Source organism: Pelodiscus sinensis, chromosome 6 (genome assembly GCF_052426305.1).
Source record: "Pelodiscus sinensis isolate ZL-2025 chromosome 6, ASM5242630v1, whole genome shotgun sequence".
NCBI classification, from domain to species: domain Eukaryota; kingdom Metazoa; phylum Chordata; order Testudines; family Trionychidae; genus Pelodiscus; species Pelodiscus sinensis.
In genome coordinates this window covers 127,392,811-127,419,677 of record NC_143057.1, presented here as the reverse complement: position 1 = coordinate 127,419,677, position 26,867 = coordinate 127,392,811, and the positions used below count along the sequence as shown (strand labels likewise).

General features: G+C 51.6%; 2 protein-coding genes across 8 annotated transcripts in view; one reads left to right on the top strand and one right to left on the bottom strand.

Moving 5' to 3' along the window:
* The window catches only part of UBAP2 (ubiquitin associated protein 2), a 150,319-nt gene extending 126,536 nt beyond the window's left edge, over positions 1-23,783 (top strand). For 5 of the 7 annotated variants that reach the window (XM_075932779.2, XM_075932781.2, XM_075932776.2 and 2 more), the window contains 9 exons: positions 970-1,061; positions 1,939-1,989; positions 16,833-16,911; positions 18,426-18,640; positions 20,117-20,216; positions 20,315-20,422; positions 21,548-21,615; positions 22,676-22,867; positions 23,457-23,783. In XM_075932779.2, coding sequence (XP_075788894.1) covers positions 970-1,061; positions 1,939-1,989; positions 16,833-16,911; positions 18,426-18,640; positions 20,117-20,216; positions 20,315-20,422; positions 21,548-21,615; positions 22,676-22,867; positions 23,457-23,552 — 1,001 coding nt within the window. In that variant the 3' untranslated portion in view covers positions 23,553-23,783. The remainder of the gene's footprint in view (positions 1-969; positions 1,062-1,938; positions 1,990-16,832; positions 16,912-18,425; positions 18,641-20,116; positions 20,217-20,314; positions 20,423-21,547; positions 21,616-22,675; positions 22,868-23,456) is intronic. The other 2 variants (XM_075932780.2, XM_075932778.2) reach the window with 1 other exon arrangement.
* LOC102450014 (interferon kappa-like) lies at positions 10,435-16,838 on the bottom strand. The gene has a single exon (XM_006122990.5). The coding sequence runs from the start codon at positions 11,977-11,979 to the stop codon at positions 11,431-11,433; it is 549 nt and encodes a 182-aa protein (XP_006123052.1). The 5' UTR covers positions 11,980-16,838; the 3' UTR covers positions 10,435-11,430.
* Positions 23,784-26,867: the final 3,084 nt, after the last annotated feature.

Sequence of the window (26,867 nt, the reverse complement as noted above, 5' to 3'; positions counted from 1 at the left end):
GAGGAGTCAAGTTGCAGTGGGGGAGGTCTAGGTTAGAGATTAGGGAAAACTATTTCCCTAGGAGGATGGGGAAAAACTGGGATGGATTCTCTAGAGAGGTGGAGGAGTCTCCATTCCTGGAGGTTTTTAAGTCCCGGCTTGACCGAACCCTGGCTGGGATGATTGAGTTGGGGTTGGTCCTGCTTTGGGCAGGGGGCTGGACTCGATGGTTCCTGAGGCTTCTTCCAGCCCTAGGATTCTGTCATCTTGTGCTCAAATGGAGGCAGCACGGGGCTTTAGTTGCCAAAAGGAAATGTGGTGGGTCAGGATATCCTGTAGGGAAAGTGGTGAAGGAACTGAGCAGTGTTCTGGCTGAATTCCATGCGCCAGCATTTCTCTCTTGCCCTTCCACTCCCCTGCTTGGGGAGACTAATTACCGGCCAAAGTGCATTTCTCCCTCTGTGGTCCTCAGCACAGCCTTGTTTCCTAGCATGAAACCAAAGCTCTCTCCTTTGCTGTCCCTGGCCATAGCTGAAGCCAGCAGTACCCACAAAAGAGCACTAAAAATTTTAATTCTGATATTGCTGACTAGTGATTTCCTTGCCGTTGCATGACCTGGGGCGGGGAAGGATGTATTGAGAGCAGAGAGGTTGCTGTCAGCTGCAGTGAAAATGAGGCCTGGACTCTTCCTCAGAAAAGGGGCTGGGTGGAGCACTGGGCCCATAGCACTTCCCATTATTTCCGACTCCTGCTCGGAGAACTAATCCACCAGACCCAGACGGATCTCTGGGCCCCTGGAGGGTCCTTGCTGTGGTCTGGGTCTATTTCAGGTGTGGCAAGCTTGCAGTGCTTGGTCAGCACTCCTTTTAAGCACAACTCTGCTGTCCAGACCTGTGTTAGCACAGCGTTCGGGGCAGGGCAGCAAACTTGTCTCAGGGCTGAGGCCTTTCCTTTGAGGCTTGTTCAAATGTTTGTATTTTGGTCCAACAGGCAAAGCTCCCCCTAACCTGCCCCAAGGAGTGCCACCCTTGTTGCATAACCAGTATATTGTGGGACCCGGAGGACTCCTGCCTGCCTACCCAGTAAGCAACTTCACTGTACCTGGCCTAGATTACTTGGCTCCTCGATGTCAGAGGGTCCCCCAGAGTTGGGGTCTTTTTTGGCACATGCTAGGTGCTGAAGGGGATGGGAAGTGTATTGTGAACAGGTGTGCAATTCGTTGCTAAATTCATAACAGATCTTGCGTTTAGGGGCTCGATTCTGCTTCCACTGAAAAATGAGGGTTTTGCCTTGTTTTTAGTGGGGATCCGTATCAGGCCCTTTCAGCTGAAATAGAATCGTTGGGGTTGGATGTTCAGCATTCTGGGATAGATGGGGTGTGCCAGGCTCAAAACCAGCCACATATCCCGTCAGCCGCATTTTCAGATTGCTCCAAGCATGTTGACAGCTGACTTCATCACGGTGATTGCACCACTCAGTCTCCTCGGTTGGAAGCTTAGTCCTACCACTGGTTCTTTTCCTTCTGCTCCTAGGGCAGTGAATAGTCATTCCTTAGTCCTAACAAGGAATTGAAGGGATTATAGCTTGTAAGTGTAAGGCCTGTTTCTTGGATGCTGGGGAGCAGTAATAACAAATAATGCAGGTAGAAGATTGATTAACTCCTAGCTCTGAATACCTTTTATTACCAGTCCGCTGGGTACCCTTGAGAACTGCACTGGCTATAGTCTCAAGATCTCAAATCTCAGCGTGCAAAAGGCTGTGGAAAATCAAGAGTTGTAACTGGCACGTTAACTGCACTAGCAGCTGGAAGTACAACTACATTGTTTTGATAGTACAAAATCTACCATAGCCTGGCATTTTTAAAATAGGCTGGGTCTGAATTCATCTGTCCTAAACCCCCTAGATGGACTGATATTAGAGAAGTGTTATAACGTCGTTGTATTTTTATCTGTCTTCAAGCAGATCTATGGTTATGACGATCTTCAGATGCTCCAGTCCAGGCTGCCGATGGTAAGTAAACGAACTAAATGGCTTTTTTGCACTATAAGGGTATGTCTACACTACATGGCTCCGTCTACGGAGCCATTTAGATTTGTTTATTGGGCAAAGGGAAATGAAGCGGTGATTTAAATAATCGCCGCTTCATTTAAATTTAAATGGCTGCCACGCTGAGCCGACAAACAGCTGATCAGCTGTTTGTCGGCTCAGCACGCTAGTCTGGACGCTCTGCGGTCGACATCAAAGTCTTTTGTCGACCACCCTGTTATTCCGCCGCTTCATTTCCTTTTGCCTACAACCCTAATCTACATGGCTCTGTCGATGGAGCCATGTAGTCTAGACACAGCCTAAGAGAGTTAGCCTTTCAGAGTCGTCCTTCTGCCCAGCAGAAACCACTTCCCTTATGGGGATTAAGAACTTTCCCTGAGGCTGTCAACGTGATTATCTGGAAGGTGTACGTTCCTTACCGTTCTTCTCCAAGTAACACTCCTATGGGCACTCCTCTCACTTCAGGTACATGTGTGGCTCCTGATTGGAGGTTTTGAGCGAGTGGTGACCATTCAGCCCTCACATATACTGAGGCTATGTAAGACTGTGTAAGGCAAGGTCTATGAGATGGGAGCCTTGATGGCAGATCTCCCCTCATATTATGATGATCTTTATGCTACATCCTGAGTTGCTACCAAAGGGTACATCAGATCGTCATCTCAGCCGTCTATCCGTCTACTGCCATACCCGCATTTATTCTCTGCTGGAAACTGGTTTTCTTAATCTGGATGTTTGAAGGGCCTTGCTCTTTGTCTGGGCAGGACGAAGCATTTGAGGAGATTGCCTAGACTTTTCCTATCCTTTGCAGATAGATCGAAAGGGGTTCCTAGCTCTGCTCAGACTTTTAAAATGAACAGTGGGGTGTATCTTTCCTGTTACGAGTCTGCCGGTTCTTAGCCCCCCTACTCCTCCCCAAGGATGAGAGGACGTTCAGCCTGATCACAGGCAACACCTGCATTTTTGAAGGGTGTTCCAGTACTAGAGGTACGTAGAGCCTCTAGTTGGACTTAATCCTGTACTGTTCCGCAACATTACTCCCTGCTCTGTGCCGTCAAGTACGTTGCAGCCCTTGGCTCTTCAGTGCGACCGTCAGTTCTGGACTCTGATCCAAAGTTCCTTCCTTCTGGGAATGCTGCTTGGAAGTCACCTGAAATGAAGCACCCGTAGGGATGCTGTCCCAGGAAGGGCTACTCGGCGCAGTAACTATTGTACTTCAAGATGAGTGTCCCTGCGTACGCGCCCCTATCTGCTCTCCTTTGCCGCTGCCTCGTTCCCTAGAGAGAGCCTGCATAGAGAAGGATCTGAGAACGGTTCACCTGTGCGTCCCTGTATAGTCTTGCTCTCTGCCACAAGGAGGGCCAGGGTGTCTATGCAGTTGTGCACCGTGTGGCCAATTGGGGCTAAGCCCCTCGGTTCTGCGCTTCTTGGTGGGGTTTTCTTCGTGTGCCTCAGAGGCTCACGGTGTCCCTAACACTGCCACGCAGGCAAGGGCATCCCGCTTTCCCAGCCATTTTCATCATAGGCAAGTCCAGGGCGTGGGAGGTCAGCCCCTACATTCGACCACTGGGCCTCTCCTGTTTCTTGCAGGCAGCCCACCAGCCAGGAGGAGTGTGGGGGGAACCCGGTCCTACCCACTTGCTCCGGGGTCCAGCCCAGGGCCCTATGGGGGTGGGGGGTAGACCCGAGTGGGTTGTGAGGCCTGGCTCTTGCCCCATGAAACAGTAGCCTCTCTTTGGACTACTTCCCCAATCCCTCCTGAGTGCCTCCTCCCAATGCCTTGGGTCAGGCTTTGTTGCTGGCTGTCTAGGGTCAGTCTCTTGTGCTGGGCTGCTCTGTTCTCCTTCCCTTCTCTTCTCGTCCGTCCCTTCACTCCTTCCCCCCCTTCTTGTCTGAGGGAGGGATATTTATGGTGCACTCATCAGCCTCAACTGGCCTCAGGTGTTCTGATCAGCCCTCACTTCAGGCTGATGACAGAGGGGCTTCAGGTGTTGAACTGCTGGGCCACAGTCTTTGGCAACCTATCATGGCAACTTAAAACTGCGTACACGGGATCTGGGTATCTGCCTTCCATTATGCTTCAGCAGGCCCTGCTCTCAGGCTGCCACACATCCTCCCCCTGCTCAACACCTGGGGGTGGGCAAGTTGGGTCGTTAGGCAGTCCATGCGGGATAAACCATCGGCATTCCCGTGGCAGCTTCCTGCCCTGTGTTGCTCTTGGAACTGGTAGGGTTGGAGGGATATAGACCAGCAGGTCACCCTGGCATTTTTTCCCCTTATTTCGTTGCATCCACTGGAGCAGGGCATAGTCCGTTACTAAGACAAACTTGCGTCCCAACAGGTAATATCGTAGTGCCTCTGGCCCATTTCACGGCGAGGCATTCCCTTTCTACCACAGCGTATTTCCATTCTCTAGGTAGCGATTTTCTGCTGAGGTACAGTATTGGGTGTTCTTCTTCCCCTACCATCTGGGATAACACTGCCCCAGCCCCACCTCGGATGCATCCGTTTGCAGGATGAACTCTAGTAAAATCTGGGGCTATTAATACCGGGTTGTTGCAGAGGACCGACTACAAGTCGGTGAACACCTTTTCCGCTGCATCCAACCAACAGATTACATCAGGGCTTCAAGCTTTTATTAGGTCTGTCAGAAGACTGGCTTGCGTTGCAAAATATGGGATAAAAAGACGATAATACCCCACAACTCCTAGGAATGCCCATACCTGCTTTTTGCATTTTGGCTGTGGCCACTGTTGGATAGCTTCTAGCTTATTCAATTGGGGCTTCCCCAGACCTTTCCCTACCACGTACCCAAGGTACTTGGCTTCGGTAGATCCTACAGTGCGCTTTGCTGGATTTGCCGTGAGGTCGGCACTCCTGAAGGTCTCCAGTGCTGCTTCTACCGTCTATGGGTGTCTCTCCCAGTCTGAGGTATGGATGACTACGTCATCTAGGTAGGCAGCTGCGTATCCATGAGTTGCTGGAATGTTGCTGGGGTCCCATGGAAGCCAAACAGGAGTACTGTGTAATAGAACAGACTTTCTGGAGTGGAGAACGCTGTTTTTCTTTAGCATCTTCTGCAAAGGGAATTTGCCAATATTTCTTAGTTAGGTCTAGTGTGTCAGATATCGGGCATCACCTAGCCAGTCCACTAATTCATCGATGCGGGGAATAGGATAGGCGTCGAAGTGGGAGATTTCATTCAGTTGTCTGAAGTCGTTGCAGAAACGGGTGGTGCCATCAGGTTTTGGAACTAGAACTATTGGGCTGGACCACTGACTGTGAGATTCCTCTATAAACCCCTGTCACCAGCATCTTTTCCACTTCTGCTCTGATCTCTTCTCTTTTTGCAGCAGGGACCCGATAGGGTCTCAGCATTACTTGGGCCCCGGGGCGGTGGCGACATGGTGCACGGCCTCCAATGTTCAGCCTGGTTTCACAGAAAACACACCTTGGTTTCTGAGAATCATTTCAATTACTTCCTCCTTCTGCTCAGGTGACAACTCAGGGCCGATCTTCATCGATTCCACGGCTTCTGTCGGGAGGACTGGTTCCCTCTGAGCAATCACACAAGCCTCGCGCTCTTGTCAGGGCTTCCGCAGGTTTATGTGATAAATTTACTCTTGTTTCCAGTGCCCTGGTTGCCGGACTTTATAATTTACTTTTCCTGCTGCTTCGATCACCTCTGCCACTGAGCTAATAATTTACTTTCGGTAGTGGGCACTAGCACCATGACCCGGTCCCCTGGCTGGAATTTCCAAACTTTGGCCTGGCGATTATAGCATATGTGTTGGGCTGCTTGTGCCTTCTCCGTATGCTCCCTCACAATTGGGGTAACTCGGGCTACGCGATCCCTCATTTGTAGTCCACAGTCCACTATGTTCTTCCCCTCAGCCGATACTTCTTCCCAGCCCTCTTTAGCGATATCCAAGATGCCACGCAGGTTCCGCCTCTACAGTAGCTCGAATGGGGAGAATCCAGTAGATGCTTGGGGTACCTCTTGAATTGCAAATATGAAAGAGGGCAGCAGCAGGTCCCCATCTTTCCCATCTGCGCTCACCACCTTTCTAATCGTGGCTTTCAGGATCCGGTTAAATCTTTCCACCAGCCCATCGGTCTGGGGGTGGTAAACTGATGTGCGCAAGGTCTGGACGTACAGCAGAGAACACAAGTCCTTCATTAGCTTGGACACGAAAGGAGTCCCTTGGTCAGTAAGGATCTCCTTTGGGAGCCCCACCCGGGTAAAGATCGCCACCAGCTCTTTTGCGAAGGTCTGGGAGGCCATGCTTCGTAGCCGAACCGCCTCCGGGTGTCTAGTAGCGTAGTCGAGGACGACCAGTATGTATTGGTGACCCCGAGTTGTTTTCTCCAGCGGCCCCTCCGAGTCCATCACGATTCTTTCAAACGGGACATCAACGATGGGTAATGGCACTAGCGGGGCCCTAGGGCGAGGACTCTGTAACGGGCACTCAGGACAGGAGGTACAGTATCGCCAGATACCCTCGTACACCCCCCCAGCCAGAAGAACCGGTGCAGGATTTGTGCCTGGGTCTTCTCCACCCCCAGATGCCCTCCAAATAAGTGACTATGACTCAGGTCCAGAACAGCCCGCTGGTGCCTTTGGGGGGCCAAGAGCTGATGCACCTCCTGCCCCTGTATGTTGGCCACGTGGTACAGGAGGTTCTTTCTGAGTATGAAATAGGGACCAGGCCCCCGGGTTTTCCCCGCTACAGGTACCCCATCTATTCAGCTACTTCCCTGCTCACGTTTTCATATCTAGGGTCCTCTGCCTGGTCTCGCCCAAAGGATGCCCTCCCAGGGTTGGACAACTCAGGTCCCTGGGGGTGTCTCTCCCTGCCTTCAGCTGGCTCTGGGTCATCAGAGGCCGTGTTAGGCCCAGGATTCCCCCTTTCCTCTGGTTCCTTCAGGGTCCTCGCTCTCCCGAGACTCTGTACCTTCCCCAGCATCACTTGGGTGCCTTGGCCCGCACAAGCGCCCCTCCGGGCCTGGAGCAAAATGTGTGTGTTAAAGCCTTGGCTGCTCTCCTCTGCTTCTTTGTCGTTTTGTCCTTTCCAGGGGCAGGGAAAAGTTCCTGGTCCCAGTCCGCAAACATGGGGGCAGAACACAGTTCAGTATTGGCCTCCCCTGTCTCCAGGGCTTCCCCAGGCTCCTGCTGGGGAAGAAAACCCCTGAACCCTGGGAAGTCCCTGCCTATCAACACTGGGTAAGAAAGATGGGGGTGACCCCAGCCCGTACCTGAACCTGGGTCCCTTGGACTTCCAGGGCATTGGGGTAGAAATTGACGGTCCCATGTACACAGGTGACCCCAGTCCTCCCTGCCGGTAGTATCTGGTTGGGCTTCCTGGAAATCAGAGTGACCGCACTCCCTGAATCCGAGCGCCACGGTCTCTACCCCATCCACCCTCACTGGCTTAGTATGGTTGTGAGGGGCAGCCGAACCCCCACGAGACTAAGCAGGAAGCATGGGTCCCCCCCAGCTCCCAAGATAGCACTGGATAGGCTCCTCGAGGTTGGGGCCCCATTCCCCACACCCATAGTACCAGTACGCTCTCCTCTGCCTACGAGGGGTCAAGGGCCTGGCCTCAGGGCTAGTCCTTTTGTTGAGAGTCTTTTCCTCCCCCATTGACCCTCGTGGGCCTCCACTCCCTCCCTCCCCCCTCGTTTTGGGTCCCCCGGGCACTTGAGCCCCTGGGGGCGGAATTGGTAGTCTACCTCCCTAGGAGGCCCAGCCAGTTCCCTGGCGGGTAGCGGTCGCTCCACTAGCGAGAGCATCTCCTCAAAGGTAGCGGGGTCTGATGGCCTCTCCACATGCGGAGATCGGCCGGCAGCTTCCGGCTAAACTGATTGATGAGAGTCTCCAGGCTCTCCTCTAGGCTACATACATCAGGTTGCAGCCATTTCCGGGTGAGATGGAGTAACTCAAACAGTTGGGCCCTGGGGGGTTTCCCCTCTTGATATTTCCAATCATACCTCTGGGCCCAGGCCGCAGCATTTACCCCAGCATGGGCCAGGATCTCTTTCTTCAGCTAGGGGTAGCTAGTTCCAGCCTCAGCAGGCAGGTCCTAGTAGGCCGTCAGGGCTTCCCCCCAGAGGAATGGCTCGAGTATGCTGAGCCATTGCCCCTCTGGCCATGCCTCACGGTGGGTGGTCCGCTCAAAAGCCTCTTGTCATCTCCCTGCGTCATCTTGGGCAGGCAGTTACTGGCTTCCGAGGCTACCGAGCCCATCGCCTTGGGGGGGTCGGTCAGCGTGCGCCCCTACCCGGTCCACCACCTCTCGGAGGAGAGTTCGCTCTGCAGCCGCCTGGTTCAAAAGTCACTGGTTTGTCTCTTGCTGTAGCCTGGAGGCGTCCTGCATGGCCTGTACTAATGCCTTCACCAGGTCTTCCATTGTGCGGTACCCAGCAAACCCAACACCACAGTGCACCCTACTTCCCTGGAATTTTTTTTTGGTTTGGGGTTTTTTGTGGGGTGTTTTTGTTTTGTTTTGGTTTTGTGCTCTCACAAAAATAGGGGAAAACCCCGCCACACAGCGATTATGATCCCACCCCGGCACCGGTTGGGGCTAGGCCCCTAGGTTCTGCGCTTCTTGGCGGGGTTTTCTTCGTGTGACTCAGAGGCTCGCGGTGTCCCTAACACTGCCACGCAGGCAAGGGCATCCTGCTGTCCCAGCCCTTTTCATCATAGGCAAGTCCAGGGCATGGGAGGTCGGCCCCTACGTTCGACCACTGGGCCTTTCCTGTTTCTTGCAGGCAGCCCACCAGCCAGAAGGGGGTTGAGGGAACCCGATCCCACTCACTTGCTCCGGGTTCCAGCCCAGGGCCCTATGGGGAGGGGGGTAGACCCGAGTGAGTTGTGAGGCCTGGCTTTTGCCCCATGGAACAGTGGCCCCTCCCTGGGCTACTTCCCCAACTCCTCCTGAGTGCCTCCTCCCAATGCCTTGGGTCAGGCTTTGTTGTTGGCTGTCTAAGGTCAGTCTCTTGTGCTGGGCTGCTCTGTTCTCCTTCCCTTCTCCTCTGGTCCGTCCCTCCACTCCTTCCCCCCCTCCTTGTCTGAGGGAGGGATATTTATGGTGCACTCATCTGGCCTCAACTGGCCTCAGGTGTTCTGATCAGCCTTCCCTTCAGGCTGATGACAGAGGGGGTTCAGGTGTTGAACTGCTGGGCCACAGTCTCTGGCAACCTCTCCTGGGAACATAAAACTTCATACACGGGGAGCTGGGTATCTGCCTTCCATTAGGCTTCAGCAGGCCCTGCTCTTAGGCTGCCACAGCTGCTAGCGAGACTTCTCAAGGGGCGCATGCACTCTGGAAGTGGAGCACCACAGGGTGAGAACCCCACATCGTAAACCCTATGATCAGAAATCCCAGTGCACTCCTCGTCAGTGAGCGGGGGAACTGTCTCGGGTGGGCCCTGGGAACGAGATGTGAATTCTAAGACTTACACTAACTTGCCAAAGCTAATGTCTTACAGGATACAAGCCTGTAGGTGCCTTGCATTGCTGCTGCATCTAATGCGAAGCAGAATACAAATGAAGAAGAAATGGAGTTGCAGGAAATATAACACAGGAAACTAGCCCACTGATACACGGGAGAGTTAAAGTACTAGGACTGGAAGGGACCTCGAGAGGTCATCAAGTCCAGTTCCCTGCCCTCATGGCAGGACCAAGCACCGTCTAGACTAGTGGTTCCCAAACTTTTTGGCTTCACCACCCCCCTTTTTGATTTTTGAAAAACCCTCATGCCCCGCCTTCCCTTCCCCCCAAATAGCAGCAAAACTTGTTGAGCAGAAAAGAAAAAAAAAGAAAAGAAAAAACTGAACAGGGCAGCAAAACTTGATGGGAGGGAGGCTGGGTCACCTCACGCCCCCTGCAGTTTGGGAACCCATGGTCTAGACCATCCCTGACGGGTATTTGTCTAACCTGCTCTTAAATATCTCCAATGCGGGAGATTCCACAACCTCCCCAGGCAATTTATTCCAGCGCTTCACCACCCTGACAGGAAGTTTTTCCTAATGTCCAAACTCAACCTCCCATTTAAGCCTATTGTGTCTTGTCCTGTCCTCAGAGGTTAAGGAGAACAATTTTTCTCTCTTCTCCTAGGACCATGTTAAATATACATGTTTCTGCAACGGGTAGGAAAATGATTCCAGTCATTAAGCTCACTCTCACACATAGGTCCCAGAGGTAATTGTAGGGACTTCTCTTCAAGGAGCTTAGCAAAAATAGAGAATGGGGGTTTTCCCTTTCCCTAAGGTGATGGTGGGGTTTCCCTACGACACAGCACCATGAAAAGGCCCCCCGAGAGCCTTTCCTACACTCGCCATGCTTTCCTAGCATCTGCTTGTGTTTTTCTTGCCTTGGTCTGAGTAAGGGAAGAGCCTTTACAAATAATGTAAAAGGTTCAGCAGAGACAACCCCTTGTTGCATTCCCTGGCTAGGCTTGTCCTGATTGTGTGATCTGCCACCCGTTGCGGATCTGGCGATATCCGGGAAGGCTCTAATTTTGTTTCCAATTTCCATCCATTATGATTCTGCCCTACTTTGGTTGCCCCTGAAAACTGCTGCCTCTGGTTAGATCCTTAAGCCAGTGATACTCAGGCTTGTGAACTTCAGCTTTAACCTGTCTCTTGCAGCTTTGCAGCACAAGCCAGCAAAACAGTCTGATTTAATTAACCAGGGTGTTTTTACTGTGGTGTTAGCAGTTGTAATTGATAAAATAACATGGTCAGTCATTTTCCTCTGAGAATGACACCCTCCCCCGCTCTCATCCATCTGTCCCTCCTTTGGGTAACATTGACTGCTAATTTGACTTCTGAACCACTGAGGTCCAGGTACCACCACTACCTTAGCCTAATACAAGTTACATTCCATTGATAAACATTGTGAGGCTCACAGAAGCATTGGGAACAGCAGCTCACAGAACACATTCATTCCAATCAGTTCATTTTTTTTTCAAACATTTTATTTTAAAAATATAATAGCTATAGGTAAATAAATATAAATAAATATAGCTGTAACAATCCCCAGTATCACACTTAGGATTAATTTTTGACAATGCACAAAGAAAATAAATAACATTTGAAACATATTTTTCCCATGCAAAATAGACTGTAACATTTTTTTTTAGCTTTTGGATGAGGCTGTGTACATAATACATGAAGTGCATTCATATAGTTCTGTAGCTTCTTTTGTCTTCAGAGCACTTAAAGCAATCAACCCCACCCACTAAAGTATATGCCATATTATCCATTTTGTAGAGGAGAAACAGTCAAAAATATATGGAATGGAAAAGGGTCACAGGGTCTGTTATCAGTTTGAAGTCAGCTGCTTTCTTGCTCCCAGTTCTTTGCTTCTCCCAAACTTCTCAAATACAGTAAAATGTTTGTCACCTAGTTTTTCATCATGACCGTGAGCTTGTCCATATATAGAAAACATCTCTGCGCTTCCAGTCGGACAGTCTCCCAGGCACAGGTGCTGTATTTCTTCTTCTCGAGGAAATCTTTGATCCTCTGGAAGTATCTCTTCAGTCTCAGAATGGGGCGCCCTCCCTTAGTAGATAGGCATTTCTCGAGGTGTTTGGTCTGCAGATGGAGCCCATTCCGAAACAGCTCCACATCTCCCTTTTCCCAGCGAGTTTGGAGCAGGTTCCTACTGAAGATGCCAAAGAGCTGCTGGAGAATTTCATGGGCAGCCATCTGGGCATGCTGTGGAAACTTGTGCTTCAGCACCTTCTCAGGAAACTGGAAGGCTGTCAGGTCTCCCAGACACTCCAAAGGAAATGATCTGCCCGTTTTTTGCAGCAGTTGTAGGCTGTACCGGTTAAATTTGCTTTGCTGGTGATGGAGTAGGTTACAGTCCAGTGACATGACTCCAGCGGAGAACAGCAGTAATTGGCAAAGCTGCCACAGGCACAGGCGTCCTTGAGTCTTGGTAGCCATGATAATGTCTCACACAGCTTAAGCCAAAGTAAGTGTGGCCTGAGAGATGCCTGCGATCTGTGCAAGCCCTCCATGTCCCCGACTTTATTTGCTGGGATATTTTTCCTTTCATCATTTTCTAGCTCTTAAAATTTCCCTGTTTTCATTTTCACTTTCCATTTGGTGACTTCGCATCTTCTGACAATTCCATACCTGTGTCCATGGTTTTCCCCCGCGCTTTTAAACGTCTCCTTTCTGCCCGACATCGTTAGAGACCCTGGGATGTTTGACCTCTGACCTTTGTACAGGAAGCACAGAAATGTTGGAACCGCTCAGGCACTACGCTTCTCCAGCAGAGTCATGCAGCCTGGGGTGTTGCCTTCTGAGATCTACATGAGTCAGTTCTTGGACTGTGGAAACCTAATTATCTTCTGACTCCCAAGCTGTTTCCATACAGCAGTGTTCATTTTGAGTAGGCAATCTGAGCTCTCGGACTTGTACCTGCAGCCTTCCTACCTGTCAGACTCACGCTGGGCAGGGATACGGGGGATCGGTATTTCATAGAATCATAGGACTGGAAGGGACCTCGAGAGGTCATCGAGTCCAGCCCCCCGCCCTCAAGGCAGGACCAAGCTCCGTCTACACCATCCCTGACAGATGTCTATCTAACCTGTGTTTGAATTCCCACTCTTGGAAGTGCGCCGAGGGCACCGTGGGGAGCACTCTTGGTGAGTCAGTAGGTGTCGTGTTCATCCCTCGGCATTCAAGCCGCTCGCTTGGAGGAGGCCCCTAGGTGGGAAGGTAATTATGACTCTTGCAGAGAGTGTAGTGGCTTGTCTCCGTGCTTTCTGGTGAACTGGTCTGGACGCTGTGATCCAGCTGGGGTGATGCCCTTCACTTGAAGTCTCTGTTGCACTGGTGTCTGTGTACATGTGGCATCGTAGTCTGTTGGCAGACTGCCTTTCCGATGAGCTGCAAAACCAGTGTCTTGAGCATGTGAGGTCATTACAAATCCCAAAGTAACATTTACAAAGAATTGAGGGGATGTCCTTTGGCCAAATTCTGACGGAGGCCGTTATAGCCTACCTCTGTGAGCTCCTATTTTTAAATTGAAATACGATTAATAGCGGGCTGGAAGAACACAATATGAAGATGTAATATTCAGGGTAGTCCAGGGAGGTTGACTTTGTAGGTAAAGGACCATTGTCAGGTATTTCAGGCTCTACATCGCTGGCTTTCTTATTAAATGTCTTATAAAACTGTATGCGGTAGCATAGCCTTGTTGGAACCAGGATACTAGACACACCCACCTTATCTTTATAACCTTTTACTGAATACAGTGGAACCCAGTTTATCTGACCCTCCATTTACCTGAACAGCCAGAACATGCAGGGCCAGAAGTGGGTAACCCCTCCAGTGGCCACTAGATGGAGATGCATCCGTACATGGTCCTGTTCTCGGGATTATCCAGTTCTTTTGATGATCCACTCTGGCTCCGGTTCCAGGCAGATCTGATAATGGGACTGCATGGGCCTGTTTATTTACCTTCTTAAAACATCATCCCAAGCAGAGCCTTGTGGGCTTTTGAAACTTTCCGGCTGTGGCATTTGCAGTCTTTGCTGCGGTGTGACAGCTTATGAGATCTAGAAAGTGAAACTGGCTAGAAAGGAAAGTGAAATTGATTGCTCATGGTAGAAACTTGGGAAGGGGGAAAGTGAACAAGCAGCTTAGATGATGAAAAGTAAATAACTTTTAAAAATTCTTAAATCAAGCCTATTGGAAACATAAATAAGAATTTGCATTAAAATGGAGGGGGTTTAACCTAGTGTGCTTAATGGTCTTTAAAAAAGCACATTTGTAAACCAGACGTAATGGGAGCAACCGGGAGTTCCTAGCCATTGCTCGGTCAAACGGGTGTTACACAGGAAGATTGTGGATAAACTACAGATCCAGTGGTTAATAGCAACCAAGGAAAATGCATTGTATTGGGGTAAAAACAACGTGCCCTTTTCTGGCACCTGATACTTGTACTGGAGTAAATGGCTTAGAGTGATTTAGGTTGTTGCTTTTGTGCGAGTCATTCAGTTACATGTCTAAAAAGAGGAGCAATGCAGTAAGAACGATACAGCTGTCTTCCCTCACCTCTGAGCATCAGCATAACAAACTCCTGCCGGACCTGCGGGGCTGTTCTCTCCAGAGCTCCACTATGGGGCAGCTCTCTGGGATAATGGATGTGGTGGTAGACTCCAGTGACACCAGGACTAGCAGGGGGCAGGTTTAACCATCCCATAGGTTTTGGAGAACTAATTGTGGATGATGGGGTGCTCCCACCAGCTATGAATGGGCCCATTCTCCACACCTCCAGCGTGCATACTAAGGGTTCTCTATAATATTTTGTGGGGCCATTGGAGTAAGGATACTGTAACTGCTTCAACAGTCTCTGATCTGGCATCAGACCAGCATTTCCCAGGTTAGGTAGCATGGCTCCATTATTTATTGACTCATTTGCTCTGTTGTCTTGTGTAACTGTGTTGCTGCTCCATGTCTGTGTTAGAACTTTTATATCACCTCGATATCAGCCCTGTAGGGTCTGTGTTTTGTGATCATGCGGACTTGGCGCTCCTCAATGGCTCATTAAACCCCACATTGTGTGTGGCCAACAACATAACACCTGAGCTGTTTTTAAGAACAAAACCCCATGCCCCTTTCCTCCCCGACACACTCATATGGGTAAATGTGGGTTTGCTTTGTAAACAACTCACACATTCCTTTGGGATATTTGTCTGTGCTGTTTCTCTGAGGACTTTTTTCATGGGGCTAGAAGGGGAAGGAGAATCTGGATTTTACTTGAAGTGGTGTGAAAGATAATGGGATGTAGCGTCCTTCCCAATGTTGTTCTGCAGAGTTGTTCACATACAGGTGTGAGTGGATAATTGTTGTACCCCTCGACTGTCCCCAAGGAATATCAGGCACTGGGTCAAAACTCATGTTCCTCTCAGATTCCCTTGAAGCTCCTTGTGGTGTTCATCTTGCAGAGGGATGGTCTGGGTAAAAAAAACACTTGAATTTGACAGGGTTTTAGCCGAGAATTTGGTAGTGATCATGACATTGAATTCATATTGGCAATGACAGTCACATGGGATTGCAAACTGGCAGGAAGATTGGTAAGCAAACGATATTGACAAATGGCCATATCCGATTACAAGAAGGTGTCCAGGTGGTCCTGCAGGACTGTTAAGCTCTGACCTATTTAGTGTACCGCAGAGATGGAGAAGAGTTTGCCGTAGCGCTGCTTAGGGCAGGGTAGGAAGGAACCATGAAGTATGAGAGCAAAACAGTCTCAAAGAGTTTTGTGGCTAGATATTTACAGGATCTTGCATCATGTATGCGGGAGGGGGGAGAGGATCATCTGGATGCAGCCTTCAAATCGTTTCCTTTCCCCAAACTAAATTAACCTATTTTGGTGGGGACACACAGCACTGTGGGGTGGGTGAAGGGCTTTTTGGATGGATGGTGTGGGCGCGGGTTGGGTGAGACCGGGAGTGGGGCAGCTGCTGGGGTGCTTATGGAGGGGCAGAGGGGCGGGAGCGCCATACAACTGACGGTGCTTCTCCTACATCTCTTTGTGCTTGTGATTTGGAAACTGTCTGGGACACGGATCAGCTCCCATTCCGAGTCTGTACCGCACCTAACGGAATAGATCCTGACCCTCTGGGTGCGACTGTAGTAGGAAAAATTTAAACATATTCTCCGTCTGAGATAGTAACTCTCTGTACCCTTCTAGCACCTGGTTCTTTTAATACAGGGGCAGGCCAAAAGTCTGCCAAGCCGCTGGATCTGGCCTGCAAGAGCCTCTGCCAGGCTCCCTGCCTGCCCCACTCCTGCTCTGCGCTCAGAGCATCTCTGAACATTGCAAGCCCAGGGGCGGGGAGAGCGGAGGCTTCACATGCTGCTCCCATCCCCAGCAAAATCTGGCAGCTCCCATTGGCCAGATTCCAGCCATTGGGAGCTGCCTATTTGCAGGACAGACAGCGCATTAGGTACACTCCCCTCCCCAGGCTCTCAGCATCCAGAATTAGCCACACACGGCCCCTGCAGCCAGTGCAGGGACACCCTGGCTGAGGAACCTGCTGGGCTGCTGGCTGGGAGCCACCCAAGTAAATGTCTCTTGGTCAGAGCCTGCGTCTGGCACCCCAGCACCTCCTTCACCCCAACCCTCTGCTTCTGTACTATAACCCCTTCCAGACCCTGCACCCACTCCTACAAACCCCTCCCAGACCTTGCACCCCAATCCCTGCCTCAAGTCACAGACCCCCTCCTACACTCAAACTCCCTCTCAGATCCTACACTCCCACGCCCTTACCCCAAGCTCCCTTCTGTGCCCAACCTCGTCCATTCATATCATGGAAGAGCGTGGCCCGTGACCACTTACCAAATTCTCGGAGTGGCCTCCTATTAAAGTTATTGTCCACTCCGGCTTTAATATATGTTGGCCCCCTTTCTTAGCTAATGTCTGGAGGTTTTCCAAGGCAGGACTTGTGTTTCAGAGCTGGGACACTTGCCATCAGCCGAGGAACTTGTTTTTAAAGAGAAAGCATCAAACATGATTCAGAAACAGGGCTCTGTAGAGTGGCGGATTCAAGTGCTGCCACTCCAAATCTTCCACTCCGCCACAGCTTGCCCGGGTCCGTGGCTGGCCATGCTTCCCTGATTTTGCATGTATGACAGGAGAGAAGAATAAACCCATTTTGTCTGTCCCAGTGGTGTTGGGATTCTTCTGCTTCCATGAGCCTTTGCATGGGCATAAGGCAGCATTCGTGAAACAGGCTGGCTTTGTGATGCATTTGAGTATTAATCAGTATTGTCTTTTTCAGGATTATTATGGAATTACATTCCCTGCTCCTGCAACCTTGACGGGCAGAGATGGGAGCCTTGCTAACAACCCATACTCAGGTTAGTACTAATTCAGGATGAGGATGATGGGGGGTAGAAGCATTTTAAGGTGCTAATGGGAATGTGAAGCCAATTCACAGGTCTCTTCATGGCTTTAACTTGGGAACTGCAGTCCATCCCGAAGCCAAGACAAGGTTGTTCCTTACAGTACTGGGTCTGGGTTTAGATGACTCATTTCTACTCCGCTTGACTCTGTTACTCCTGGTTCGACCCTTTCAGACCTCTCAAAGGCCCCTCTCTCTACAAACCATTGCATCAGTATTGTCTGTACTGCGCTCCCACCTATAAGCTCCCATCAGGGTCTGTCTCTTGCCGTGTGTGCACGAAGGAAAAGGTCGTCTGTATCCATCACGCACTCTAAGGACTTGTATGTCTCCTTTCCAGCCCTCAGTTTTCAGACCCGTGCCTGCCCAAACCTCACAGGGCACCCGAATCTCCAGCCAGTAGTTTGCTCCTCCTTTGACAAGAAGCCTGTTTCCAGGTTGTGCCTGGAAATCTATGGTAGGGCATTGGGAGTCTGAACACGGCCCCCACAGGGCTCAGACTCCGCTCCTGCGCAACCCAGCATGGCTGGGAAAGAGCAAGGTGCATCAGTTCAGCCTCGCACCTGAGAAGAGCGCCCGCTCGTAGCTGGGATGCTTTCTTTGCATCCCTTAAGGGGCACCTGCAGGGACTGACGGGCTGCTCTCTTGGAGGCTGGCCCCAGGACTGGGTCGATTGCCCCGTGCTACTAAAAGGCCTCTTGTGGGCTAAGCAGCAAATTTCCCTTCCCGTGTCTTGAATCCATTGGCCTGAGATGCAGGCTGGCCTTTCCTGACCGTTATCTGCTCTCCCCAGAGCCTGGTGCGAGGAGGAGCCAGAGGTCCAGCGGGTCTGGTTGCCAAATGGAGGCCTGGCAGTGACCTGCGGGTTTTTGCCAGGGCATGTTACCATCTGGGCAAGTGAATGGTTCGCTCTTTGGCCACTCAGAGCTGATGCTTCGAGTGCATTTCCTGTAAGGGTATGTCTGGACTGCGTCCCTCTGTCGGCGAGGGATGCAGGTGAGGCAGATTGACATTGCAAATGAGGCAGGGATTTAAATATCCCATGCCTAATTTGCATAAAAATGGCCGCTGCGTGTTGCTGACTCAGCACTTTGTCGGCAAAAAGCAGCCGTCTAGGGGGGGCTCTGTTGAGGCAGAAAGCCTTTTTCGACAGATCCCTTATGCCTCGTTTGCAATGTCGACCTGCCTAATCTGCATCTCTCTGCTGACAGAGGGACGCAGCCTAGACAAACCCCAAAGATCTAACCCACAGGGACGGGTCCATCTTGGTACCTCCATTGTCACTGGGGGGGGCTGAGGCACAGAGCTCCCTCTGGGCCAGCGCTACACCGTGAGCGGCCAGAACGGCACCCAGGAGTCCTGACCCTGTCCCTGCCCTGACGCGAACACCACACGGCCTCTTGCCTGTAGGACCTGCCTGGCCTTTGCTGAGGAATGACCCTCCTGAACAGCGGATGGATTTTCTTGCAGGTGATGTAACAAAATTTGGCCGTGGGGATTCTGCCTCCCCTGCTCCCGCCACCACCCTGGCCCAGCCGCAGCAGAATCAGACGCAGACTCACCACACCACTCAGCAGCCCTTCCTAAACCCTGCGCTGCCCCCCGGATACAGCTACACTGGGTTACCCTATTACGCCGGCGTGCCAGGAGTACCCAGTGCATTCCAGTACGGGCCCACCATGTTTGTAAGTCCTGGGACCTCAGCTTTACACTCTTTGCTGCCCTGTTTGTGCTTCGCTAGCTTTGCCTGGGGGCGGTCCTAGCCCTTGACCACTCCCCTAGCCGGCAGAGCAGGGCCAGTGAACGAAGGGCCAGCTCTCATACGGCAACGTGGCAGGCAACGTTACAGCTTGACGTCCACGTTTGTCATCTGCTCTGTGGCTTCTGTGTACGATGACAGAGCCCATGCAGGACTGGGGGAAATTCCAAGGGCCAGGACTGTAATATCTAACTTGTGCAGGCAATGATGAATGGTGTGGAGTTACAGCACAGAGCTTGGTAATCAGTGTCAAAATCTCTGCGGGGCTGGGGAGTGTTGGTTCATCCAGGAACTGCAGAAGTGAGTCCAGTAGTATTACACCAGCACCTGGGGGCCAAGTCTGTGGAGTGGAAGAGGCCCTGGGAGGGGAGGGGTGCCCGGGGAGGAGGAAGAACTAGAGGCAGAAGTGCAGAGAGTCTATTACAACTAGCCAATTAGCCTGCCATGAGATGGGATTTTCAGGTCTCTCCTCCATGTCGGTCTTCTCTCCTGAGCCTCTGGGCTCTCGCTCCATGTGTCTCTTTCTCTTCCTCCTACTGCCTCCCCCTCTCTCTCAGTTCTTGTCCGCCTCCTGCCTCTCTCTCCATCTCTCCCCCTTCTGCCTCTCTCACTCTCCGCTCTCCTCTGTCTCCGTCAGGGATGCACGCTTGTCCAGGCCCCGCACCCCTTCGCCTCCCACCATGGTGCTCGGCTGACTTCTGCGCTGCTTAGCCAGGCTGCCGTGCGGGAGCAAGCAGCGCAGGCATGCTGCATGGGGAGCGCAAGAGTGCTGCATGGGGAGGGCGGACCCCAAACAGCCACTTGCGCTGCTTGCTCCCGCGCAGTGGCCCGGCTGAGTGGTGCACAAGTCGGCCGAGCGCCACGGCGGGAGGCAGCAGCGCCGCCCAGAGGGAACAGCCAGTGTTTCAGCATTAGTCACAGACATTGGGCTACTAGATATATGATGCTTGGATCCAGGCTTTGTATGTTTGTGTTCAAAGTAAATACCAGGCTCCCTGAGTTACGGGATTGGGGACTCCGGTTTGTGCTCTCCTGGCACTGTTGGTTTTCTAAACCTATAAGCTGATCTGGGGTGGGCCTTACCCAGCACCGAGAGCAAAGTGACCCTGGGTCCAGGCTCCTTTCACAAGAGGGGCGACCTGTCATGCTCTTGCGAGGCTGCACCGCAGTCTGGTTGGAAGTTGGATTAGAGCTCCTGGGGCCTGCATCCTGGTCCCGTGCTCAGAGCACTAGGTCCTGCTACTCTGAGTTACTGCAGTAGGAATCAGGGATTTCCTGGCACGCCAAAGCTGGGAGCGGCAGCCCGGCGCTGCCTGCGGAGAGGTGGGCTGATCTTCCCGCTAGAGGGCAGTGGGAACTGGCTTTTGTGCTGGTCTCTAACTGAGAACGCCTTTTGCTCCAGGTACCTCCAGCATCAGCCAAGCAGCCCGGTGTCAGTTTGAACACCGCTTCCACCCCGTTCCAGCAGGCGAGCGGCTATGGACAGCATGGCTATGGAGCGGGTAAGGTTACTCTGGTGGGCCGTGCGTCTAGGCCACTGAATGTCACGTCCCCAGAGCAGCTGGCTCACTTTAGCACCATGCCTTGTCCACCTTGGCAGGCTATGATGACTTGACGCAGGGGACGGCGACCGGAGATTACAGCAAAGGAGGCTACAGTGGGTCATCTCAAGCACAAAACAAATCTGCCGGCACTGGACCTGGGAAAGGTAACAGAGAGGGGGACCCGAGGTGCCCAGGCTCTTGCAGGGCAAGCTCCCAGTGTTCCCAGTGTCAGGTCCACATGCCGACCAGCTGTCAGTGGGGCAAGCCCCACAAGGTTTCTCCATCTCCCGTTCAAAGTGCTTTTAATTTCCCAAATGTTCCTTCTAAGCCAAGGGCTCCGTTTTTCAGGTGGCGTGTGGCTGGTGTCCGTGACACGGGAGAAACAACCAACCGTTCCCTCCGCCCGTGGACACTCGTGTTGAGGCATAGTGGCTCTCCACCAATGTTAGGCCCTGAGCCCAGAGCAGCTGTCTCCTTGCTGAAGTGGTTCATGATTAGGCTCCAGAATCAAAACCTTTTGAGGTGAAGGGGGCCAAGTTTCAGCTCCCAGTTAGTGATTCAGACTCTCTGGAGACTCCATCAAGAATCGTGCCCGCCCGTAGCTGGGCGGCTTTCTCTGCATGCCTTAAGGGACAGAACGCTGATTTGGAAGCTGAAGTTCTGCATGTTAGTGGGACCACTTGAGGCGTGTAGAGTGCCCTACCTGGTCACCAGAGAGCTCTTCCTCAGTACCTGCATCCTCCGCCTTGTTCACATGTCCCTGGGAGCAGTGGGCGCCCAGCCAGCTCAGTCCCTTTGTGCATCGGCCACTGACCTTGATCTTTGTTTCTTGAGTAAGTGAAATGGCTCAGGTTGTGAGCCATGAGTCTAGGGCAGACTGGGAGTGAATGGCCAGCCTCCCAGCGGGCGATGCCCTGCTTGGTTCTGATCCTGCCACGCTAGTTGCTTCAGTAACCGTGGACTGGAGAACCACACGGTGTCTTTTCACAGGTGCCCTAATACAAGGGGCCCACTGAGTTCTCCTCATCTACGTGAGCGTTCAGCGCCCTTAGCTCCTACCTGGTGAGGCGAGGTAGCTTGTGGAGAGAGGGCGTGGGCCAGCAGGCCCTGGGGGCGCTCGCTCCTGCTTTATAAAGGGAGCTCAGAAAATCGGCCTTTGTACTTTCTTATGACTCCTATTGTGAGGAATTAGAGGGGCTGGAGTAGCCGCACAGACGGGGGCAAGGAGAAGAGAGGTTCAGGTCGGGTTGCCTTTGGCTCTTCGTCGTCAGCGGCTTTTTGTTTTCCAGGTGTTTCTGTGACCTCAAGTAACACAGGTGTGCCTGATATCAGTGGCTCAGTCTATAACAAGACTCAGGTGAGGAGCTATGGCTCATTCTTTGAGAAGCATGAACATGCCATCCCATGCCCACGGGTAAGGTGGTCGGCCCATTGGCCAGTGTCATTTCAGCAGGACTCGTCCTCTCAGGGAGCTTCTTGGCTGCTGGTGATCTTTCAGCCCCGCTCCACGGGGTAATCATACTCTGGCTTCTCCAGCAGTCACTTCGCTGATTTGAGAGGCGGCTTCCTCACGTCTCCCTTGACACCACTGCCCCTCTGCATCTTTAGCCTGCTCTTGCCATACGCCTCACGACAAAGGCTGCTAATGTGGACGCGCAGATTCCTGTACGATTGCCCGACTTCCGTTGAGTCCCGGGGCGCTGTCACACGCCTCAGGGCTGCACAGTCCTGCTGCAGGGCCAGAACATCCATTCAAGGCAGACTGGACTGTGTGGACATGCGCTCCTGTCCAGAAACAGATCAGTACTGCTGGCCATTGACTTCCTCTGTTCCTCTTGGGCTGTGTGTGGTACCAGGTCTCTCCATCTTCCACCCAGTGCCGCTGTCTTGTGCTGTCTGCGGTGCAGCCAGTCCCCCGTTCCAGGGAAAGGAAGGGCTGTGGAATGAATGGGGCTAAATACGAATTCCCTATTGGTCTCTGGAGCGTGGAATCCCTGCGCCCTTTAAGTGCCCGCGGGTGGGATCTGCTCCTGTGTGTCTGATGTGCGGGGCTGTACTTTTCTGAACCAGGGCAGCAGACCTCAAGTCTGCTGGTCACCACCAGGTGCGAGGGGTTTAGTCCTGCTGGGAGCTCTTCCGCCATGTTTCCTGAGCAGCCCTGACTGGCTTAAATATTTCCCGACTTGGGGCTGTGCATGTTGATTGCCAAGAACCAGTTGCTCCGCTGCACTGCATGGAATGCGCAGGAAATCCCTGCACGTCTCAAGCCTGTGAAATGGTTTGGAGAAGCCAAGAGGCCGTTGTCTGCTGTTCACAGCAGGTGCAACATCGTGTCTGTCGTGGGTGATCTTGGGTCCCGGGCAATTACAAGGGCACTTGGGGGAGGGTCTAACCTCTTCCCTGTTGCCTTCCCGCAGACGTTTGACAAGCAGGGATTCCATGCTGGGACACCGCCTCCTTTCAGCCTGCCGTCTGCTCTTGGATCCACTGGCCCCTTGAACCCTGGTGCTGCCCCAGGTTATGCTCCAGCCCCTTTCCTGCATATCCTGCCTGCACATCAGCAGCCCCATTCCCAGATGCTGCATCACCACCTTCAGCAAGACGGGCAGGTGAGTGCCAGTCCCTGCTGCTTTGCTGAGGCCCTGCTCAAAGTCACTAGCTGCTCTTTGGCTGATAGTTGTGGCTAAACTGATCCCACCCACCACAGGTTCTCTGTCCTGTTCCTGTCTGCTCTGCCCATTCGCTGGGTAACGCAGGCTGAGCTTCCATGTAGCCAGGGGCGGGGTGGGGGAGATGCATTCCCAACAGGCTACCATGGCTTTGTGGCAGCCTTTCCCTCCGTGCAGAGGCAAGCAGCCCTTGCAGCCAGCACAGTGACACTTTCCTTTCCTGGGCAGGCCACAAAGTTGTTTACAACTGTCACAATGGTTCTGTGACCATACAAGAAATACAGCTAGCAGCAAAAGAAGCCCCCGCCGGTTCCCCTGGTGGCATCCTGGCCCTCCCTGGCAGCTCCTCCGTTGTCCATCCAACTTCAACTTTCTTGGCTTTACATGCCTCTTCTGAGTAGTTTTCTGCAGGCAGGTCTTTTCCCGCTCCCAAGTAATACATGCAGTGTTCTCCCTGAGGCTTCTGGACAAGGGATCCAGGCCTGGTGGCATCTGCCTAAACGTGTACTCCCTTTTCATTTCTCCCCAGGGTGGATCTAGCCAGCGCAATCAGCCAAGTACCATGCAGCAAAAGTCTCAGGCTACCAAAACCGCCTATGGCACTTCTCCATACTGGACAAACTAAAACCCGAAAAAAGGAAGGGGGGGCAGGAAGAGACTGAGAGAAGAAAAAGCCGATGCCCATTCCTGGAACTATTAAGAGAAAAAGTAACTGCTCAGCCAAACGTCTGTGCGGGGAGAACTGCAGCCAGCCATCTTTGTGACTCTCGCCCGCTTCCTCTTTGAGTTGCTATTGTATGTAATATATTTATGTATGTATTTGTAAATGTAATAGAGCCTAAATGTGGTTTCTGCATCTTTGCAGCCTGTTTTATTTTCTTTGTAGGGAGAATTAATTATTCACTTCCATTCTGCACCAGGGCATCGCCCTTTGTGTTTTATTTAAAGCTCTATAGGCTTTACACTGTCAAAAGACAAACTGTGCCATTTTTGTTGAAGGAGCCCCATTAATTTAACACAGTTCTTAGTTCAGGCAGATGGGAAGGCCTGACCCAAAAGATGAATCAAGGGTTCTGTTGGTTTTATTTTTTTCTTTCAGATGTAGCTGTTACTTTTTAAAAACCTGTTTTGTGGGCCCTCCCCAGCCTCCTCCGCCACCTCTGGTGCAGAACACTAACTCTCGTGGACAGTTTTGTTACCATGGCCACGAGCTGCAGTGTCATCTTTTTATTTCACGATTTTTAAATAAATAAAAAAAATTGGACAGGGTTTTTTGTTTCTCTAGCAAGAGACTTTGGATGGCTCAGTCAGTGTGTCCTGGACACTCCTTGCATCATTAGGCAAAACTATGTAGCGGTTTCTTAAATAAAAGTCTAAGCTGTGTTTTGTACCTTTTCTTGTCCCAAACCACCCCGCCCAGGATACCCAGAGCTAATGGATGGAAACTTCTTATCCCTCCCCATTTTTTTAAATACTGATGGAGGAAGCTCTTGGTCCTTCCTATCCTGCACCAGTACGGTGAATGTTTTAGAAGTTTCATTTCTTTTTAGCCCTTACTCCATCTAATAATAAAGATCTGAGCGTATAACCGGTGTTTGCTGTCTCCATTCACAAAGACACAAGGAGCAGTTGGCTTCTAGAACCCTTCCCCTTCCTGCTGACAAAGGGACAGGGCTGAGGGTGTGGGGTTTTGGGGAGAAGGGGTGAGCGAGATTGCACTGCTTGTGCCTTCAAGGGCACTGGTGCCTGTTCAGGATTGGGTACTTAGCTGGATCCCTGCTAGTTGGATGGAGCGCTGTGCGGATTTGTGAGACTCTACAACCCCATTCAACGGAAGTAGCATCACCCTTCTTCATTGCATTGCCTCCCTGCTTTTTCAGCAGATGGACTTCATGCTGGTCCTCTCCTCTGCATTTTGCTCCCCCAGAAATGTAGCTTAGTGGATAGAACTGTTGGGCCTTTTAAAAAAGCTGTCAACATCCAAGGATAAATCCTCCTTAAATGAGAGAAAAAACTGGCCCCATGCTGCAGGATATGCTGGCAGCTCCAGCCAGCATGAATGCACTGGAGCCATTGATCAGAGCTGCCTTCCAAAGCTCTTAAAGGATGAGGCAGGAGCTGCTGCTGCTTGGCTGAAGTCCCAGGAAAGTCACCGGAAATGTTACTGGCTCCTTTTGCAGTGGGGACTCTGTCCTGGCATCTTTCTTCAATCGTAGGATGTGGAAGAGCAGCCCCTGACCGGAGTCTGGGTTTAGCCTAAGGTGGCTAGTTTTGAATCTTTAATACACATCTTACTGTTGCCTTCAGCTCCTGACTATTGCTGGCAGAGGCTGCTAGGGTACAAGCAGCATCTTACTCTAGGCTGAATATGGCCCTGGTAAGCCATGAATACAGAACACTTAAAGGCCAGCTGTCAACCCAACTCTGTTAGCTCTGGATCTAATCTGTGTGCACAAATAAATGCTCGATCAAGGTTGAGCTGCAGTTGGCCAGAGGTGGGCAGCAGAGGCCTTTTGCTGTGTGCTAGACATCACCAAGGAAGACTATGAAGCTCCTGAATTTTAGGATTTACTTAGGGCTGTCTAATTGAGGAATGGCACTTTGGCTTGGTGTTTTCATGGTGGATCTTCAGTTGAATCACGTCTCCAGGACTTATGTACTGCCAAGCGGCAGAACACTCTTGTGCCATAGCATTTTGCCCTGTGCACACTGCATCTTTTAATGCTTCCAGGTGGGAATATGCAAGGTCAGCTTTCTTTCCAGTTACCTCAGTCTGTCAGTTAATGACTCTCCCATAGGAAAAATGGGTGTATGTTTAGGGGCCAAACTTTACAAAGGCAATGCAAGCCTGAAAACTGCTTTTCCTTCAGGCTGCCTCTTCACTTAGGCTCTTCTGCATCTGATTCCAACATGAAGCAGAGAGTGTTCGTGGTTGTAGGAAGCGCTTTCTGGACTAAACCTAGAGACTGGTAAACACTAGGAACCACCAGTTCATGGGAGGTGGAAGGGAGGAAAGTTAGAGCTGTAATTGCCCTGCTGAATGTGGTATTCATAGGCCTCTCTAGGAAATTCAAACAAGTAAAATTTATACAACAGCTCCACCTCTGCTTACCAATTCTCATTCAGCAGGCTCTCCCAGCACCATTTTACAATGTACATGGTGGGTGGAGATGAATGTCACCCACTACTATGCATGGCTCCAACCAGTTTACTGAGCAAGAGGCCAGGTTTGCTCTCCCAGGGCACAAGAAATTGTCTTGAGACCATGGTCCCTGTAAGCTGTGCGCTGGGGTGGCCACATGGGAGAATCAAATGCTGCCCTGCTGATTGATTAGTAGGTGTGCTCAGCCTTGGGTGGTGAATGTAGCATTTATTCTGCACATAGATGGACAAAATAGAGGGACCAGTATTGGGAATCTACACGATGAGGCTATGGCGGTCAAAGAGATGTCACTGGTGGGCTTTGTTTGCTGACCATTATAGGCGGGTGCTAGACAAAAGCACCACAAGGCTGTGCCCTAACCGTGCAGAAATGGGAACAAGGGTTTAGTAGCATTCCACAGCGGAGCAGTGCAGCGAGCAGCTTCCAGCATGAAAGGCTAAGCCCGTCCCTTTTAGGGCAGTGTGGTGCTTTTGTTGACATGACTCCAAGTTTAGAGCTACCTGGCTCCTTCATTTGTCAGCTGACTCAGCTACTAATCGCAATTAAGGCTTCTGGTATCTGCACTGCAGTTAGCCACATAATCTAGGGTGCTGTGGGGTTGCAGTAGAGATGTTCGCTGGGCTCAAGCATGGACTAATGCCAACACTGCCAGTAAACCCCACAGCTGGCCCTGGCACTGACTCAGGCTCCCAAGGTTTAACTGCAGTGCAGACTTGCCTTCAAAGTTGAAAGGCAGCAGGTTTTCTGGCACTGTGAAAAGCACTAGCAGCAGCCCTG